The 17,177-nt window shown below is 40.3% G+C and overlaps 1 protein-coding gene across 1 annotated transcript in view; it reads right to left on the bottom strand.

Moving 5' to 3' along the window:
* The window catches only part of loxl4 (lysyl oxidase-like 4), a 40,004-nt gene extending 38,674 nt beyond the window's left edge, over positions 1 to 1,330 (bottom strand). The window contains exons 1-2 of the mRNA XM_060924728.1: positions 1,045 to 1,330; positions 150 to 427 (exon numbers count right to left, since the gene is read on the bottom strand). Of these exons, the coding sequence (XP_060780711.1) occupies positions 150 to 427; positions 1,045 to 1,330 (564 nt within the window). The remainder of the gene's footprint in view (positions 1 to 149; positions 428 to 1,044) is intronic.
* Positions 1,331 to 17,177: the final 15,847 nt, after the last annotated feature.

The raw sequence follows: 17,177 nt of genomic DNA, 5'->3' as shown, positions 1-17,177 counted from the left end.
ATTCCAGCTGTGACTTCTCCTTAGATAGCACTTGCATTAAAGGTCATGTGATGCGCAGGGATGTGTCAGTTTTCACAGTCTTTACAAGTTTTCACAGTCTTTACAAGTCTGCTATCAAATTCTTTTCTGAAATATCTCTGACTGCTTACCGGCACATGTAACTGGTGTCTAGATAATTGACCCTGTGAGAGGGCTCTTGAATTGGAATAGATGTCATGCCACTGGTTTGAGGGGGTAACAGTTCTTCTAGTGGAAGGACTTCTTCTAGGCCCACCAGAAACCACTTGGTCCAGCCTTCTCTCAGGATTACACACTACTCCAAGGTCCTCTGAGTGTTTGCAGTCATGGACACCCCATCCATTTGACTTGCACTCTTTCAGTGATTTCTCTGAACCATCACAGCGCACATTATCCATCCAAATAGGACCTGTGACCAAAAAAGCATGTTAGGAATGTTAATAAAAAATAGCACCAGTGGTGTGACTGGACAAAAAATGTCTGAAAATATGATATCGTGCAGTGCCAATACAAAAACCTGAAACATATCTCCATGCAAATCACCATTAAAGACAATGAAGGAGAGTTCTCATGAAGCTGTCTGAGAGAATGTAAAGTATTTGTTAGATGGGCAGGCTGAAGCCTTTGTTTAGTTTTAATGATGGTGCTGCCTGGCCAAGTGGTGTTACACTTGCTTTGGTTTACTGACGATCTTTATGGTTGCCTTAAAGTTAAATTATAGGGCAGGGCAGGTCAATGTAAAGAACAGCAGAGTTAGGCTTTCACACTGCTGTGAAGAAAGTTGTCTTTAAATGTCTTCTAACACTATATTTATGACCATCATTCTGAAAGACTGTTAGTGGTAAGGCGAGGCATCTGGACTTGTGGTATAATCTTAAATACGTTTCAACGCCCATCAAGATGCTTTGATTTACTACTATTTGATGTTTTCTTACACCTCTACAAAGATAATTACAAGCTCAGGTAGGTTAAGTCATATTTAAAAATTAACCTAAGCAGATGCTATCTTTGGTGCTCATTACTCACCATCTCCCTCTCCATATTTGGCACTGTGTGCCCATGTGATGGCGCCCCGGAAGCCCAGTTCTTTACAAATCACATTTGCCAGTTTAATGTCAACCTCGTCATCACACACAGTTCCCCATGTACTGTTGTGCAGTACTTCAATGCGGCCTTCATTGTCTCTTCGCCCAATTCCTGCCAAACGCACTTTGGCAGGTGGAGTGCGGCCCGAGTTAGCAGGAGAGCGTGGAACTGCAAGAGCAGCTACAAGGAATAGGGAGCTCCAATAGAGACAGACAGCCAGTGCCATATTAGTGTCAACACAGCACTCCTGAAAAAAAAATTATTTCTCAATTTATGGTGTTTTTCCTATTAAGTTCATCATTATTAATTTGTTCAACATATTAACTGTCAGAACTCTATGAAGCCCGAAATGCAACACAGTTTAACAAGTGCTTATTACTACCTCAATCATTCATTTATCCATAGTAAGCACTTTATCCTGGTCAGGGTCGTGGTGGATATGGAGAAAATCCAGGGAACACAGAGAGAAACGCAGGAGAATTCAGCGTGGATGGAACACCAGTCGATCGCAGAGCATCATTAACACACTCATTTACAACTAGGGACAATTTTGCATAGCCAGTCCACTCACAGTACCAGTCAAAAGTTTGTACACCCCATGCATTCATAGGTTTTTCTGTATTTTGACTATTTTCTCCATTGTAGAACAATACTGAAGATATTAAAACTATGAAATAGCATGTGGAGCATAGATGGAATTATGTGGTAAACAAGAAAGTGTTAAACAAAATATGTTTCATAGTTTAGATTCTTCAAAGTAGCCACCATTTACCTTGATGACTCCTTGCACACAATTGGCATTATCTTAACCAGCTTCATGAGGTAGTCACCTGGAATGCTTTTCAATTAACAGGTATGCCTCGTCAAAAGTTAATTAGTGCAATTTCTTGCCTTTGTAATATATTTGAGATCAAACAGTAAATAATAAAAAGACAGTAACTAGCCCTATTCCACAACTTAGTAATCCATTATATGTCAACTCAACTAAGTAAAGGGGGTTGTTTGGTTTTTACACTGGAAGGAAACCAGTGAACCATGAGGAAACCCACATGAAAGTATGATGAACATACAAAACTGTGTACAAACCACTTTATTAATATTATTTTTTTCTGCTTTTTATCTATCCTACAGATTCGCTGCGTTTCAGGTGATCTTTAAGCTCACTAAATCACATTAGCTACAAATCCGAAAATGGGCCTTCAATATTTAGCTTGCCTGCCTTTACAAGCTACCTTTTTGTGAATCTGTAATACAGTATAATAGCTTAGTCAACAATAGGTTCACTAACAAGTGCATTTTTACAACATTTAAATTTAATTTCATTAATCTCTCCCAGTATATATGAGTCCCTAGTTCACCAAACAAAATGGCAACCACAGGGGTTAAAAAAAAATCTGTCAGCACAAACATGCAGGGAAGTAAAACCACATGACCTATCTATACTTTTCATGACTCTCAGGTGCAGACAATATAATTAGTAACACAAACATCATTTTTTGACCCCGACTAAATAATGCAAAAACATGGTTTACCAAATCCAGAAAGGGAAAGCCAGGAGCTATAAGTAGCACTAGTAAATTCCAAATGCTAAACCAATCCACAAACAGTATTATTAATCTTTTGGGATGGATATATATATATATATATATATATATATATATATATATATATATATATATATATATATATATATATATATATAAAACTCTCCCACTCAGAAAAATATTGTTCACATTACACATTATATTAGTTAGAAAAGTATGCCGAGGTAAAGGCAAAGGTTGACTCACCTTGAAACCACCCTGAAGTCATATGCGTCCCTGATCAGAGAAATGTGAATGAAGAAAGGAGTGCACCACTGAGAAGAAGTCCTCACTCACTCTGTCCCTTTCCTTCCCTCCCTCCCTCCCTCCATCACTATTTAGTCCTCCCACACATATCCTTTTCTTTAACTCACATGGTTTTGACCAATTATTATAACCAACCATTTTTCTTGTAACTGTATGGATTTTTGAGAAAAACAAAGTAAAATCACTCCTGAAATTAGCAAAACAGATTAAATTAGAGTAATCAAAAAGTTTAGGTTCATCATTAGCAGGAACCTTGAATTCATTAAAACCAAATTAGTGCCTCATATTAAGTTCTAATTGAAATTATTATTTATATAAATTGACAGAAATGTGACATTTCAAAAGAATTTTAAGTTTAGTCAGAAGAGTTTAGGCCATGAAGTTTTTTCTAATTGTTGCAAATAATTATATTACTTATGCCATCAAAACATGAGCTTGGGCTGTTTTTTGTGTCATTCCCCCCCCCCCCCCCCCCCCCCCCCCCGTTATATGACAGTGACATAGTTTTTAAAAGCTTCCAAGAAAATTTGTAAGTTGATGCTTGTTTACACTTTCCCTCATTTTCCCATCTCACTTTTTAAATACAAATTGAATATCATAAATTGGGGGTTCCCAAACTTTTCCATGCCAAGGCCCCCCAAACGGCATGAGCTTCTGGCCGGGGACCCCCTTTGCAAACCCACAGACAATGCTACAAAATATGTAAAGAAACATCAACTTTTAGAATGTTTTCTCTTACTTTTATTCAATATTCAATAATTGTTACATTTGTTTAGCATAAGAATATTATTAACTAACATGTTTTCAACACAAATATTTTCGCACTGAACAATAAACTGTATAACCTCCTGTAGTACCTGATTCAACTCGTTATCCATCCTTTTTGCGACCAGTGCCTCACGATGGAGCATGCAGTGTGTGGCCACTACATGCGGGGCCTTCTGCTTAATGAGAGCGGTCACTCCACTGATCTTCCCGGTCATTGCCGCGGCTCCATCCGAACACACCCCCACACAACGGGTCCAGTCCAATCCGTTAGACTCGATGTAATCGTCCAAAACTTGAAAAATGTCTTTCCCAGTAGTTCTTCTTTCAAGTGCTTTACAAAATAGTATTTCCTCCACAAATCTTTCCTGTGAAATAAATCTGATGTGCACAAGCAGTTGGGCCTCATTGGATAAATCTGTGCTCTCATCCAGTTGAAGTGCGAAGTATTTGCTGGCTCTCACCTGCTCCAACAGCTGAGCAGATACGTCTTGAGCCATGTCACCAATCCGTCGGCTCACGGTGTTATCAGAGAGTGGGACAGCATCGATTTTTTTGGCAGCATCCTCACCAAGCAATTCTCAGACAATGTCTTTGGTGGCTGGTAAAATCAAATCTTCTCCAATTGAGTGAGGTTTTTTAGCATGAGCAATGTGGTACGAGGCTAAAAATGATGCCTTCAGGGCCCGCTCAGGGACAGTAGCTTGCTGGGTGAATGCAGCAGATTGCCTGACCAAATGCTCTTCTTTGTGTCTGAAGAAATCTACTGTTTTTTCGGCATCTGTCAGATGTTTTTGTACCAAGTGACGTTGAAGTTTCGAAGGTTTTAAGCACTCATTTGACAGGGTCTCCAGACAGAGGACGCATTTCGGGCAATCATGGCCATTTTTCTGTATGGCTGTAAAGCCATACTTAATGTATGCTGCCTCATATTTTCGGATTTTAGTTGGCCAGGACTTCTTAGTTTTTTTTCGCAGCAGTGTCCTCCACAGCAGGGCTGTTGGTTTGATCCTTCGGTCTCTTCTTCAAAAACCTGTCCATTTTGCGCTAGCAATACGCTAGCTTGAGGAGCAAAGCAGCTTGATAAATGGCGCAAACCGCAATGTCACAGGCAGTCAGAGAGATGAGCATGGCAAACAACGTTTCGATATGATGTATTATTATTAATAATTATATTTTATAATAATGATTAAAAAAACTAATTACAATATATTTAATAATAATTATTTTAAAAAAGTATAGAGTGGGGGAAAAAGCCCCCGGGGGGTAATACGCCCCCGGCCTGTTTTACCCAAAATAACCACCAGATGGTGCAAAGTTACATTTCTATTGTTGCTATGGACTGGCTTGACAACGGGGATATACAAATATCCACTGTGGATCGCATATCAGCAATGCAGCAGAGAGAAATCAAATTTCATGGTAAGTGATATAATTTTCAGATATCAGTAAAACTGTATTTAGATAGCTGCTATTTCGTCAGATATCACAGCTGTGTATGTGGTATGAGTAGACAAGTCAGTACGTTAAAAAAATACATTAGGTATAAAAAGTTGAATCACATTTTGAAAGTAAGACCCTTTTTTGTAAAAGTGTAGTCTGTGGGGTAAAACGCCCCCTTAATGGCGGGGTAAATGGCCCCCAGGGGGCATCATTTCCTTTTATCATACTGTATTTCATACATTTCTGAATAGTAGATACATAGTTTTTAATAACATCTCGCTTACCTGGTTGAGTAAAGCAAGTAATTTGAACTTAATATTAAAAATATTATATTGAAATTAAAATGCGAAATATAATAAAATAATGCATCTATTCATTAATTCAGGGATATTTTCTTGTTTCTTTCACATTATAGGCTTAAGTAATCACTTTTGCTATCCAAACAGCTTTTTTTGAGTGAGGCCCCACCTCAGGGGGCCTTTTACCCCACTGGGGGGGGGGGGTAAAAGGCCCCCTTGGCACAATGTTTGTTTTTGTTAAAAGAAAAAAAATTAAGTATTAACTTTAGGCAAACTTTAGGTGGCATTATTGTTCATGTCACTGTTGTCAAAAACTATGATTAAAACTAAACACATGGTTCATTTCAACTTGGAGAAAAACTGAATTTTCCTTAAGGGGGGCTTTTTCCCCCACTCTATATATTTTTTCGCAATTTTTTTGTTATCGTCCCTCCAACTTTCTGAGGCCCCCCTAGCACCCCCTGGCGGCCCCCCAGGGGGCTGCGGCCCCCACTTTGAAAACCACTGTCATAAATTATTAAATTTAGTACCAGAAAAACTCAGTTGTAAATTACCCCAGTAATATTCTAAGGTCCTCATGACAGAAAATGTGTATCTCCATACAACAGCTCCTCAAAAACATGCTTGATTAAAGTTTGGCTGATTGATTTGTCTAGGACAAAAAAAGAAACTGTTCTAGTCACAGCTGCTTTCATACATTTATTTGAAAGATATTCGGACATACCTATATTTTGAAAATAGCCAGAGAGCTATATAAGTGAAAGGTTTGCAGCTGAATAAGGTCCACTGCTGTTGTTGTTAGTGTATTTCAGGTTTACAGCAAACATCACTGGAACTCAGAGAGACAAATGTATTCATAGCAATTAAATTCCATCAGCTCTGGCAAGGTGGGTGTAGAAGGTCAACAATATTTACAATGAAGACTCAGTTCTACTCTGAGGCAAGCAGGCAATGGGGGAAGTGCCAAAAATGTAAAATAATTGAAATGTTTAAAAACAGTATTCTTCAAAGAAAGATAGTAAGGGATTTGAATATTTAACCCTTTATGGTACTGAATATTAAATGATTCAAGAAACCTGGAGGAATTCCAGTGCATAAAGGGCAAGGGCGCAAGCCTAAGCTGAACACCCATGATCTCCTATCCCTCAGACGGCTCTACGTCAAGAACTGTTATCCATCTATAACTGATATAGCCACAGGGGCTCAGGATTACATTGGCAAACCTTTGTCAAGCACTACAATACAGAGTTTCATCCACAAATACCAATTAAAACTTTACTGTGAAAAAAGCAAGCCTTATGTTGACCATGTCCAGAAGCGCCATCGGCTTCTCTGGGGTCAAAGGCATCTGGGATGGATCATCACACAGTGGAAATGTGTATTGTGGTCAGACAAATCAGTATTCCGGGTCTTTTTTGAAAGAAATGGATGCCATGTTTCAGACCAAAGAAAAAAGCACTGTCCAGACTGTTACCAGCAACAAGTCCAAAATCCAGGGTCTGTCATGGTATGGGGTCAGTGCCCTTGGCAAAGGCAACTTACACTTTTGTCAGCATTAATGCAGAAATGTACATTTTGGAGCAACATATATGCTGCCTTCAAAACAACATCTTTTTCAGGGATATTTCAACAAGACAATGCAAATCCACCTTCTGCACACATTACAAAGGCATAGCTGTGGAAGGAGAGGGTGTCTGTCCCCTCTGTCCCTAATCAAGAATGTGTGGTGAATTTTGAAATGAAAAATATGACTATAACCCTGGACAGTTGCATACTTTAAGACCTACAGGAAGAATGGGACAAAATAACACTTGAAACACTTCATCACTTGGCATCTTCAGCCCCTCAACATATTTTAAGTGTTGTGAGAAGGAATGACAACTTTATAAAGCGGTATTGCTTTACGATCCAAACTTTTTTTAATGTGTTGCAAGAATTGAAATAAATGTTTATTTTGAATAAATAATAAAGTTCATGAGATAAAATATCAAATAATGTGCTGTTGTATTGTTTTAAGTGCAATACAGGTCAAAGAAAATCTATACATTTTTGTCTTCAGTTTTAATTTTAATTTCAACATACTGTCCTACCTTTTTGTTTTTTTGCATAAACCATGACAGGAAGTCGGGTTCCCATTAAAAGGCTCTAATCAAAGACAAATCCTCTTTTATAATCAGGGAGGTGTGAGAGCCAAAAATAAAGCATCAGGCACTCCAGAGTAGCATGTTATCAAGATGAATATGTTATTATGACAAATATGCATGCATACATCATCTGACTCTACATCCATATATAGTCCATTGAGCAAATTAAAAGATAAGTGTTTTTTTCTTTCAAATGATACAGTAGACATGACAGTGACTAAAGCAATTGGTAAGAGAGCAGTTCTTTAAACTGATGATGTGGTGCATTGGGTTGTATTCACTGCTGATTGAGTGTGTGCACGTGTGTGAGGAGTGGGTGAAATAAACTAGAACCACAAACTGAGCTCTTCAGAGGCGCTGCTGTGGTAGACTGAAGCCTCCACCTCTGTAATTACCCTCCAAAGCCTGGATCAACCCCTAGCCACAATTTGAGGTGCTGTGAAATAAATACATGCTCTCCAACAATAAACAACTGCCTTTTTAAATTATAGCACCTCCTCCTGTTCACCCCCACTCTGAGCAGAAGTCAGAAATTTTTGTAACATGGATATGGACAGATTTAAACAAATTTAACTGCATTAAAAAAAACTAATTTAAGACCTCTTGTCCGGCGGCACGGTGGTGTAGTGGTTAGCACTGTCGCCTCACAGCAAGAAGGTCCTGGGTTCGAGCCCCGTGGCCAGCGAGGGCCTTTCTGTGCGGAGTTTGCATGTTCTCCCCGTGTCCGTGTGGGTTTCCTCTGGGTGCTCCGGTTTCCCCCACAGTCCAAAGACATGCAGGTTAGGTTAACTGGTGACTCTAAATTGACCGTAGGTGTGAATGGTTGTATGTGTCAGCCCTGCGATGACCTGGTGACTTGTCCAGGGTGTACCCCGCCTTTCGCCCGTAGTCAGCTGGGATAGGCTCCAGCTTGCCTGCGACCCTGTAGAACAGGATAAAGCGGCTAGAGATAATGAGATGAGATGAGACCTCTTGTCCAGGGTGTACCCCGCCTCTCGCCCATAGTCAGCTGGGATAGGCTCCAGCTTGCCTGCGACCCTGTAGGACAGGATAAGTGGCTACAGATAATGGATGGATGGATGGATGGATGAATTTAAGACCTCAAGCTAATTTTTTTTTAGCCACACTTCCCAGTGAAACAGTTTAAAGACAGAACTGAAAATGCATGAGATGGACAGTTTTAAGATAATGTAAAGTACTGTTACAGACAGGATCTTGCTAGTCAGCCATGTATTTGTGTGAAATTTCTTTTCCATTACATTGTAGTTGTAGAATAATTTGACATGGACAGTTATGGGTTAACATATTATACAGTGATAGAATGATGATTCAACATTAACGAGTAATGTATTAAGCATGAACCGCATGCATTCCCAGTCATATTCAAAGTTTAATTTCTGCTCTAATCCTGATCTAGATAATCTGGAGACATATTGCTACCATGGGAGAAAAGAAAATCCCAATCAGCATCTTATGAGAAAAAAAAAATCTTGTTATTATGAGATAAATATGCTACATAAACAACATACGAATTGATCTTGTTATTACAATACAATAACTTACTATTTGTTAACCAACTGATTGGTGATGATAAATGATGCAGTTTACAGAATTAAATTTTATTTCATGCTTGTCTTAAACCACAGTATTGTCATTAGTACACTGGAAAATAAATATATAGATACACACACACACACACACACACACACACACACACACACACACACTGGCCACTTTAATAGGAACTTGTTCTTGATTCTAAGATTCCTGTTCTTGGCTGGCAGGAGTGGAACCCAATGTGGTCTTCTGCTGCTGCATGCTGAGATGCTTTTCTGCTCACCACAGTTGTAAAGAGTTGTGATGAGTTACTATATCCTTCCTGGCAGCTCGAACCAATCTGGCCATTTTCCTCCGACTTCTCTTATCAGCAAGACGTTTCCATCCACACAACTGTCGCTTATTCAATGCTTTTTTGTTGTTGGTGTTGTTTGTCGCACAGTTCTGTGTAAACTCTAGAGAGTGTTGTGTGTGGAAACCCCAGGAGATCAGCAGTTTCTGAAATACTCAAACCAAGCCATCTGGTACCAACACCCATGCCACAGTGAAAGTCATAGCAATCACAAATTTTCCCATTCTGATGTTTGAAGTGAACATTAACTGAAGCTCTTGATTTGTATCGGCATGATTTTATGCATCATGTGGCTGGCAAGGGAACGGCTGATTAAATAACTGCATGTGGATGGGTGTACCTAATAAAGTGGCTGGTGAGTGTGTAATGTTTATCTCACCTCATTATCTCTAGCCGCTTTATCCTGTTCTACAGGGTTGCAGGCAAGCTGGAGCCTATCCCGGAGCACCCGGAGGAAACCCACGCGGACACGGGGAGAACATGCAAACTCCGCACAGAAAGGCCCTCGCCGGCCACGGGGCTCAAACCCGGACCTTTTTGCTGTGAGGCAACAGCGCTAACCACTACACCACCGTGCTGCCCTATGTATGTGTTTGTGTGTGTGTATATATATATATATATATATATATATATATATATATATATATATATATATATATATATGGCATGGTGGTGTCGTGGTTAGCACTGTCACCTCACAGCAAGAAGGTCCGGGTTCGAGCCCCGTGGCCGGCGAGGGTCTTTCTGTGCGGAGTTTGCATGCATGTTCTCCCCGTGGGTTTCCTCCGGGTGCTCCGGTTTCCCCCACAGTCCAAAGACATGCAGGTTAGGTTAACTGGTGATTCTAAATTGACCGTAGGTGTGAATGTGCGTGTGAATGGTTGTCTGTGTCTATGTGTCAGCCCTGTGATGACCTGGCGACTTGTCCAGGGTGTACCCCGCCTTTCGCCCGTAGTCAGCTGGGATAGGCTCCAGCTTGCCTGCAACCCTGTAGAACAGGATAAGCGACTACAGATGATGGATGGATGGATGGATGGATGGATGGATGGATGGATATACAGTGGTGCTTGAAAGTTTGTGAACCCTTTAGAATTTTCTATATTTCTGCATAAATATGACCTAAAACATCATCTGATTTTCACACAAGTCCTAAAAGTAGATAAAGAGAACCCAGTTAAACAAATGAGACAAAAATATTATACTTGCTCTTTTATTTATTGAGGAAAATGATCCAATATTATATGTCTGTGAGTGGCAAAAGTATGTGAACCTTTGCTTTCAGTATCTGGTGTGACCCCCTTGTACAGCAATAACTGCAACTAAACATTTCCAGTAACTGTTGATCAGTCCTGCACACCGGCTTGGAGGAATTTTAGCCCATTCTTCCATACAGAACAGCTTCAACTCTGGGATGTTGGTGGGTTTCCTCACATGAACTGCTCACTTCAGGTCCTTCTACAACATTTCCATTAGATTAAGGTCAGGACTTTGACTTGGCCATTTCAAAACATTAAATTTTATTCTTCTTTAACCATTCTTTGGTAGAACGACTTGTGTGCTTAGGGTCGTTGTCTTGCTGCATGACCCACCTTCTCTTGAGATTCAGTTCATGGACAGATGTCCTGACATTTTCCTTTAGAATTCGCTGGTATAATTCAGAATTCATTGTTCCATCAATGATGGCAAGCCGTCCAGGCCCAGATGCAGAAAAACAGGCCCAAACCATGATACTACCACCACCATGTTTCACAGATGGGATAAGGTTCTTATGCTCGAATGCAGTGTTTTCCTTTCTCCAAACATAACGCTTCTCATTTAAACCAAAAAGTTCTATTTTGGTCTCATCCATCCACAAAACATTTTTCCAATAGCCTTCTGGCTTATCCACGTGATCTTTAGCAAACTGCAGACGAGCAGCAATGTTCTTTTGAAGAGCAGTGGTTTTCTCCTTGCTACCCTGCCATGCACACCGTTGTTGTTCAGTGTTCTCCTGATGGTGGACTCATGAACATTAACATTAGCCAATGTGAGAGAGGCCTTAAGTTGCTTAGAAGTAACCCTGAGGTCCTTTGGGACCTCGCCAACTATTACACACCTTGCTCTTGGAGTGATCTTTGTTGGTCGACCACTCCTGGGGAGGGTAACAATGGTCTTGAATTTTACTCCATTTGTAAACAATATGTCTGACTGTGGATTGGTGGAGTCCAAACTCTTTAGAGATGGTTTTGTAACCTTTTCCAGCCTGATGAGCATCAACAATGCTTTTTCTGAGGTCATCAGAAATCTCCTTTGTTCGTGCCATGATTCACTTCCACAAACATGTGTAGTGAAGCTCAGACTTTGATAGATCCCTGTTCTTTAAATAAAACAGGGTGCCCACTCACACCTGATTTGTCATCCTATTGATTGAAAACACCTGACTCTAATTTCACCTTCAAATTAACTGCTAATCCTAGAGGTACACATACTTTTGCCACTCACAGATATGTAATATTGGATCATTTTCCTCAAAAAATAAATTACCAAGTATAATATTTTTGTCTCATTTGTTTAACTGGGTTCTCTTTATCTACTTTTAAGACTTGTGTGAAAATCTGATGATGTTTTAGGTCATATTTATGCAGAAATATAGAAAATTCTAAAGAGTTCACAAACTTTCAAGCACTACTGTATATATATATATATATATATATATATATATATATATATATATATATATATATATATATGGCCAAAAGTTTGTGGATACCTGACCATCACACCCATATGTACTTTTGAACATCCTATTCCAGATTTAGTCCCCTCTTTGCTGTTATAATAAACACTATCCTACTTTCTTTCTTTTTTTTCATAATAATGAGATGCTAGTGTGGGATTTTTCCTGACTGCCAGCAATGGTTACTTATTTTCTTGATTCTGACCCATTTTCCTCACCATACTCCATACACCCAACTTGTCCTTTTTTGGTTTCCACATTCATTATTTGGTCCTTCTTCCTGCTCTCCAGGAACAGCCACCCCACCCTCTTCAACCTTTAATTCACTGGAACTACTAGTTTGTTTGCACTTACCATAATTCAAAGACTGTGGTTTCATTGTTTAGTCCCATGCTTGATATTTCCTCATTATTCTGTAGTGGTCTGTATATTGTGTTTTCTGGTTTTAACTGTTGCTTGTTTGAATTAGCATGAAAAAGGAAACACCAGAGCAATGACAAGCTCTATAGTATATGGTAAGTAAAAAAAAAATAAGTAAATAAATAGTGTAAAGTACCAATTCAACAATATACTGTACAATCCACAACTTCATCATGCAACAAGGCTCCAGCGTAATAGTGTATTAGTTTTAGATGAACAGGTGTTAATGAGACAAGGTCTTGAAGTTCCTCATAATGAGTGGAAATGTTACTTATTTGCAGCTGATAAACCAAAAAGTGAAGAGAAAAACAGGCTGACAATTAGCTATTCAAGTCTAATCCAGCCATACTCCTGTTTAGCTAATATGTCAAGCTGTGATCTCATCTCATCTCATTATCTGTAGCCGCTTTATCCTGTTCTACAGAGTCGCAGGCAAGCTGGAGCCTATCCCAGCTGACTACAGGCGAGAGGCAGGGTACACCCTGGACAAGTCGCCAGGTCATCACAGGGCTGACACATAGACACAGACAACCATTCACACTCACATTCACACCTACGGTCAATTTAGAGTCACCAGTTAACCTAACCTGCATGTCTTTGGACTGTGAGGGAAACCGGAGCACCCGGAGGAAACCCACGCGGACACGGGGAGAACATGCAAACTCCTCACAGAAAGGCCCTCGCCGGCCACGGGGCTCGAACCCGGGACCTTCTTGCTGTGAGGCGACAGCGCTAACCACTACACCACCGTGCCACCCGCTGTGATATCAGTTTTAAAAAAAAAACAGCATTGATAACCTCTACATACACATCCTCACTAGCAACAACAGTCCCATCTCCTTAATATGGTCATAACTCACGTTTATAGCTGCAAAAGTTGCTTATAGTTCTTGGCTCAGAATATTGTTGGTGTTCAGAGAAAGTGGTGGTGGTTGGAAGGGATGAGGGCCCAGAAATAGAAGGGCTTTCTCCACCACATCCCAAGGACACACACACACTAATCCACTCACAACGCATTAGTGGTTTCCTCATGAAATAAATGTTTCTTCAAGTTACAATGTAAATGAACTACAGACCTTTCCCATTCGAACAGCTTTAATGTATATGTAGTCTCAGTGTGGCTTGTGTATATGAACACACAGATGTCATATAGACCATGCAACTACACTGACAAATTCTGCTGGAGTTATCCTTCATCAGCAATCCAAATCTCAAAGAAAGTTTAATAAAATGCTCTGTATGATGATGTGACACAAAATGTTATATCTAAGAAATACAATACAACAGCAACTGTATAATTTGGAGTATCACACAGAGGAAAAGAAAGTATGCGCGCACACACCTGCACTTTCTATTAAGTTTGTAACCTTTACACAAATAATTTTAAAAATCTGTATTGTACATTTGTCTACTATAGCAGTGTTTGTACTTGTTTCTTATTTACAAAATAACAACACTACACTTACACATCACATGCTTAGTTTTTAGAGCTCTATGTATGGTGTCAACCGTAAAGGATTGACCTTGAATCCCTGGGAATTGTAGCCTAGTAAACTAGACCCACCCGCCTAGCGGCCAAAAATATTTTTGCTTCGCGAATGGGTCTAGCCTCGCACCATATAAACAAAAACACCCCGGGCATCAAATCGTGCCCGCCAATCACAACGCAAGGTTTTTGTTTGGATTCTTTGGGCGGGCTTTTGCAGGAGTGACGACAAAGCTGCGCAACGCTGGAGAAAGCACAGCAGGAAAGATGGCTACGGCTAGAGAACAGTGCGCGTTTGACTCCGCTTTGGAATCAGTTTTAGAAGAATTAGACTTGGAGTTTTCGTTGAAACGTGAGCAGGAAGAGACTCTCCGCTCATTCCTTTTCAAGAAGGACGTTTTCGCTGTTTTGCCGACCGGCTATGGCAAAAGTCTGATCTACCAGCTGGCTCCGCTCGTAGCCAAAAGGATGGGGCTAGTTTGTGCAGTACGAAGAATTAATAAACAGCTTTGAAACATTACTTTTTGATTGTTTCTTATTTTTCTGTTATTTTAAATTTAAGGGAAATTATTTCACCAAACACCACTAAATAAAAACTCTCAAAAACAGTTTAAGCAAACCCTTGAAAAACACTTGAAAAAAATAAGAGTGTATGTTAAGTATGTGGTACAGACTCCAAACTTGTGGTCATTATCTCCAAACTTCTTAATATCTAGAACCTGTTTATTAATTAATACGCATTTTGAAAAATTATTTTTTTCAAGGTCTCCCCCACTGCTTTCTGTCGCTCTGACTACGTCACAGTCACTGTTGCGCTGATTGGTCAGAGTGTTGGCCTATACGCACAGAGACAGTTTGAAAGACAGCGGTTTGTTCCACCCACACCCTTCAGAAATGTCTACGGATCGAGGCCAGACTAAATATTCACATTTAGTCTGGCTTGCCAGGCTATGGAAATTGGCCAGTGCCTCCTCGAGGTCTAAACATTTAATCTCTGAGATTTTTAGTATTTTTGGTTGGGTTGTGGGTACAAACTCGTAGTAAAATACAGCAATGTTTGTGTCTGCTAGCTGTAGGTATGCTAACATGATCACTGTTCCATTCCTGCAGCTACGATCATATAGCCGACCATCTGGTTATATACACTCACTGGCCACTTTATTAGGTACACCCATACACCTGCTGTTTTATGCAGTTGTCTAATCAGCCAATCCCTTGACAGCAGCACAGTGCATAAAATCATGCAGATACAAATCAAGAGCTATCGTTAATGTTCACGTCAAACATCAGAATGGGAAAAATTGTGATCTCAAAGTGTGATTTTCACTGTGGCATGGATGTTGGTGCCAGATGGACTGGTTTTGAGTATTTCAGAAACGGCTGATCTCCTGGGGTTTTCCACACACAGTCTCTAGAGTTTACACAGAATGGTGTGAAAAACAAAAAACATTGAGTGAGCAATAGCTCTGTGCTGCATCCCCAGAGAGGCCAGAGGAAAATGGTCAGTGGTGGGTTTCCCAAAAGCCTCGTAATGCTAAGAGCATCTTAACTAGGAGAGAGTGTTCATTGTGCTGCTCGCTCTACCATTTAACGATGATCTTTGTGCAACGATGCTTTTGGGAAACTCAGCACAGATTGGTTTGAGCTGCCAGGAAGGATATAGTGGCTCATATAATCACTCTTTACAACCATGGCAAGCAGAAAAGCATCTCAGCATGCAACAGCAGAAGACCACATTGGGTTCCACTCCTGCAGCCAAGAACAGGAATCTTAGAATCAAGAACAAGTTTCTATTAAAATGGCTGTTGAGTGTAGAAAGAAAAGGGACGACAATAACATAAATCATGTCAAAACTTAACTACACATGTTAGACATTGTATTTTGCATTGCCTGCTGTTTGTAAAGGTGGTAAATGTTAAGACACTTTGATGATAATTAGTGAGACAGAGACAGCTTGTTTGTGAGTAAGCTGATATTGGCACACAGTCAATTCATAACATGATCATAAATGCATAAATACTAATCACCACATCAAGTTTCCAATACTGTAAGATGACCAAACCAACTGGCTGTATCCCTGAGATGTACTATGAATTTACATGAGCATCAGTCTTGAGTCCACAGATTACTCTCTTTAGGTTCTCCTACTGTCCATGGAGGTTTCCTCTGGGTCTTCCTGGTTTCCTCCCACCTCTTGAAACTATCCCAGGAGGTGGACTGGCAACTCTAAATGGCCTCTAGGCATGTATGAGCCTTTAATATATGTACATGTGGGGTCCTATGGATTGAGGTGTCATCTAGGGTGTGTTTCTCAGGGTTCCTGGAATTGGCTCCAAATAGGCTGCAATCCTGTCCAGGATAAAGCCCTCAATGAAGAATGAATTAATAAATTAAATAGTGTTTTGTCTGGAAAAATAGAGAAATTATGCATCAGTATGGCCTTTCGGATCAGATACCATACAAGAAAAGAGAGCTGATCACTTTTGCATTGGTGTAGTTATATATACACAGTACCAGTTAAAAGTTTGGACACCACTACTCATTCATAGACTTTTCTGTATTTTGACTATTTTCTACATTGTATGACAATACTGAAGACATCAAAACTATGAAATAACATCTCATCTCATTATCTCTAGCCGCTTTATCCTGTTCTACAGGGTTGCAGGCAAGCTGGAGCCTATCCCAGCTGACTACGGGCGAAAGGCGGGGTACACCCTGGACAAGTCGCCATGGTCATCACAGGGCTGACACATAGACACAGACAACCATTCACACTCACATTCACACCTACGGTCAATTTATGGCCCTTTTCCACTACCCTTTTTCAGCTCACTTCAGCTCGCTTCAGCTCACTTCAGTCCGACACGGCTCGCGTTTCGACTACCAAAGAACAGCACGACTCAGCTCGCTTCAGCCCTGCTTAGCCCCTAAAACTCGCACGGTTTTGGAGTAGGGCTGAAGCGAGCCAAACTGTGCCGAGTGAGGATGGGGGCGTGAGCAGACACTCCCCTGTGCACTGATTGGTGAGGAGGAGTGTC

The sequence above is a fragment of the Neoarius graeffei genome, chromosome 7 (assembly GCF_027579695.1).
Source record: "Neoarius graeffei isolate fNeoGra1 chromosome 7, fNeoGra1.pri, whole genome shotgun sequence".
NCBI classification, from domain to species: domain Eukaryota; kingdom Metazoa; phylum Chordata; class Actinopteri; order Siluriformes; family Ariidae; genus Neoarius; species Neoarius graeffei.
Note: the sequence above shows the minus strand (reverse complement) of the source record. Positions and strands in the feature narration are given on the sequence as shown.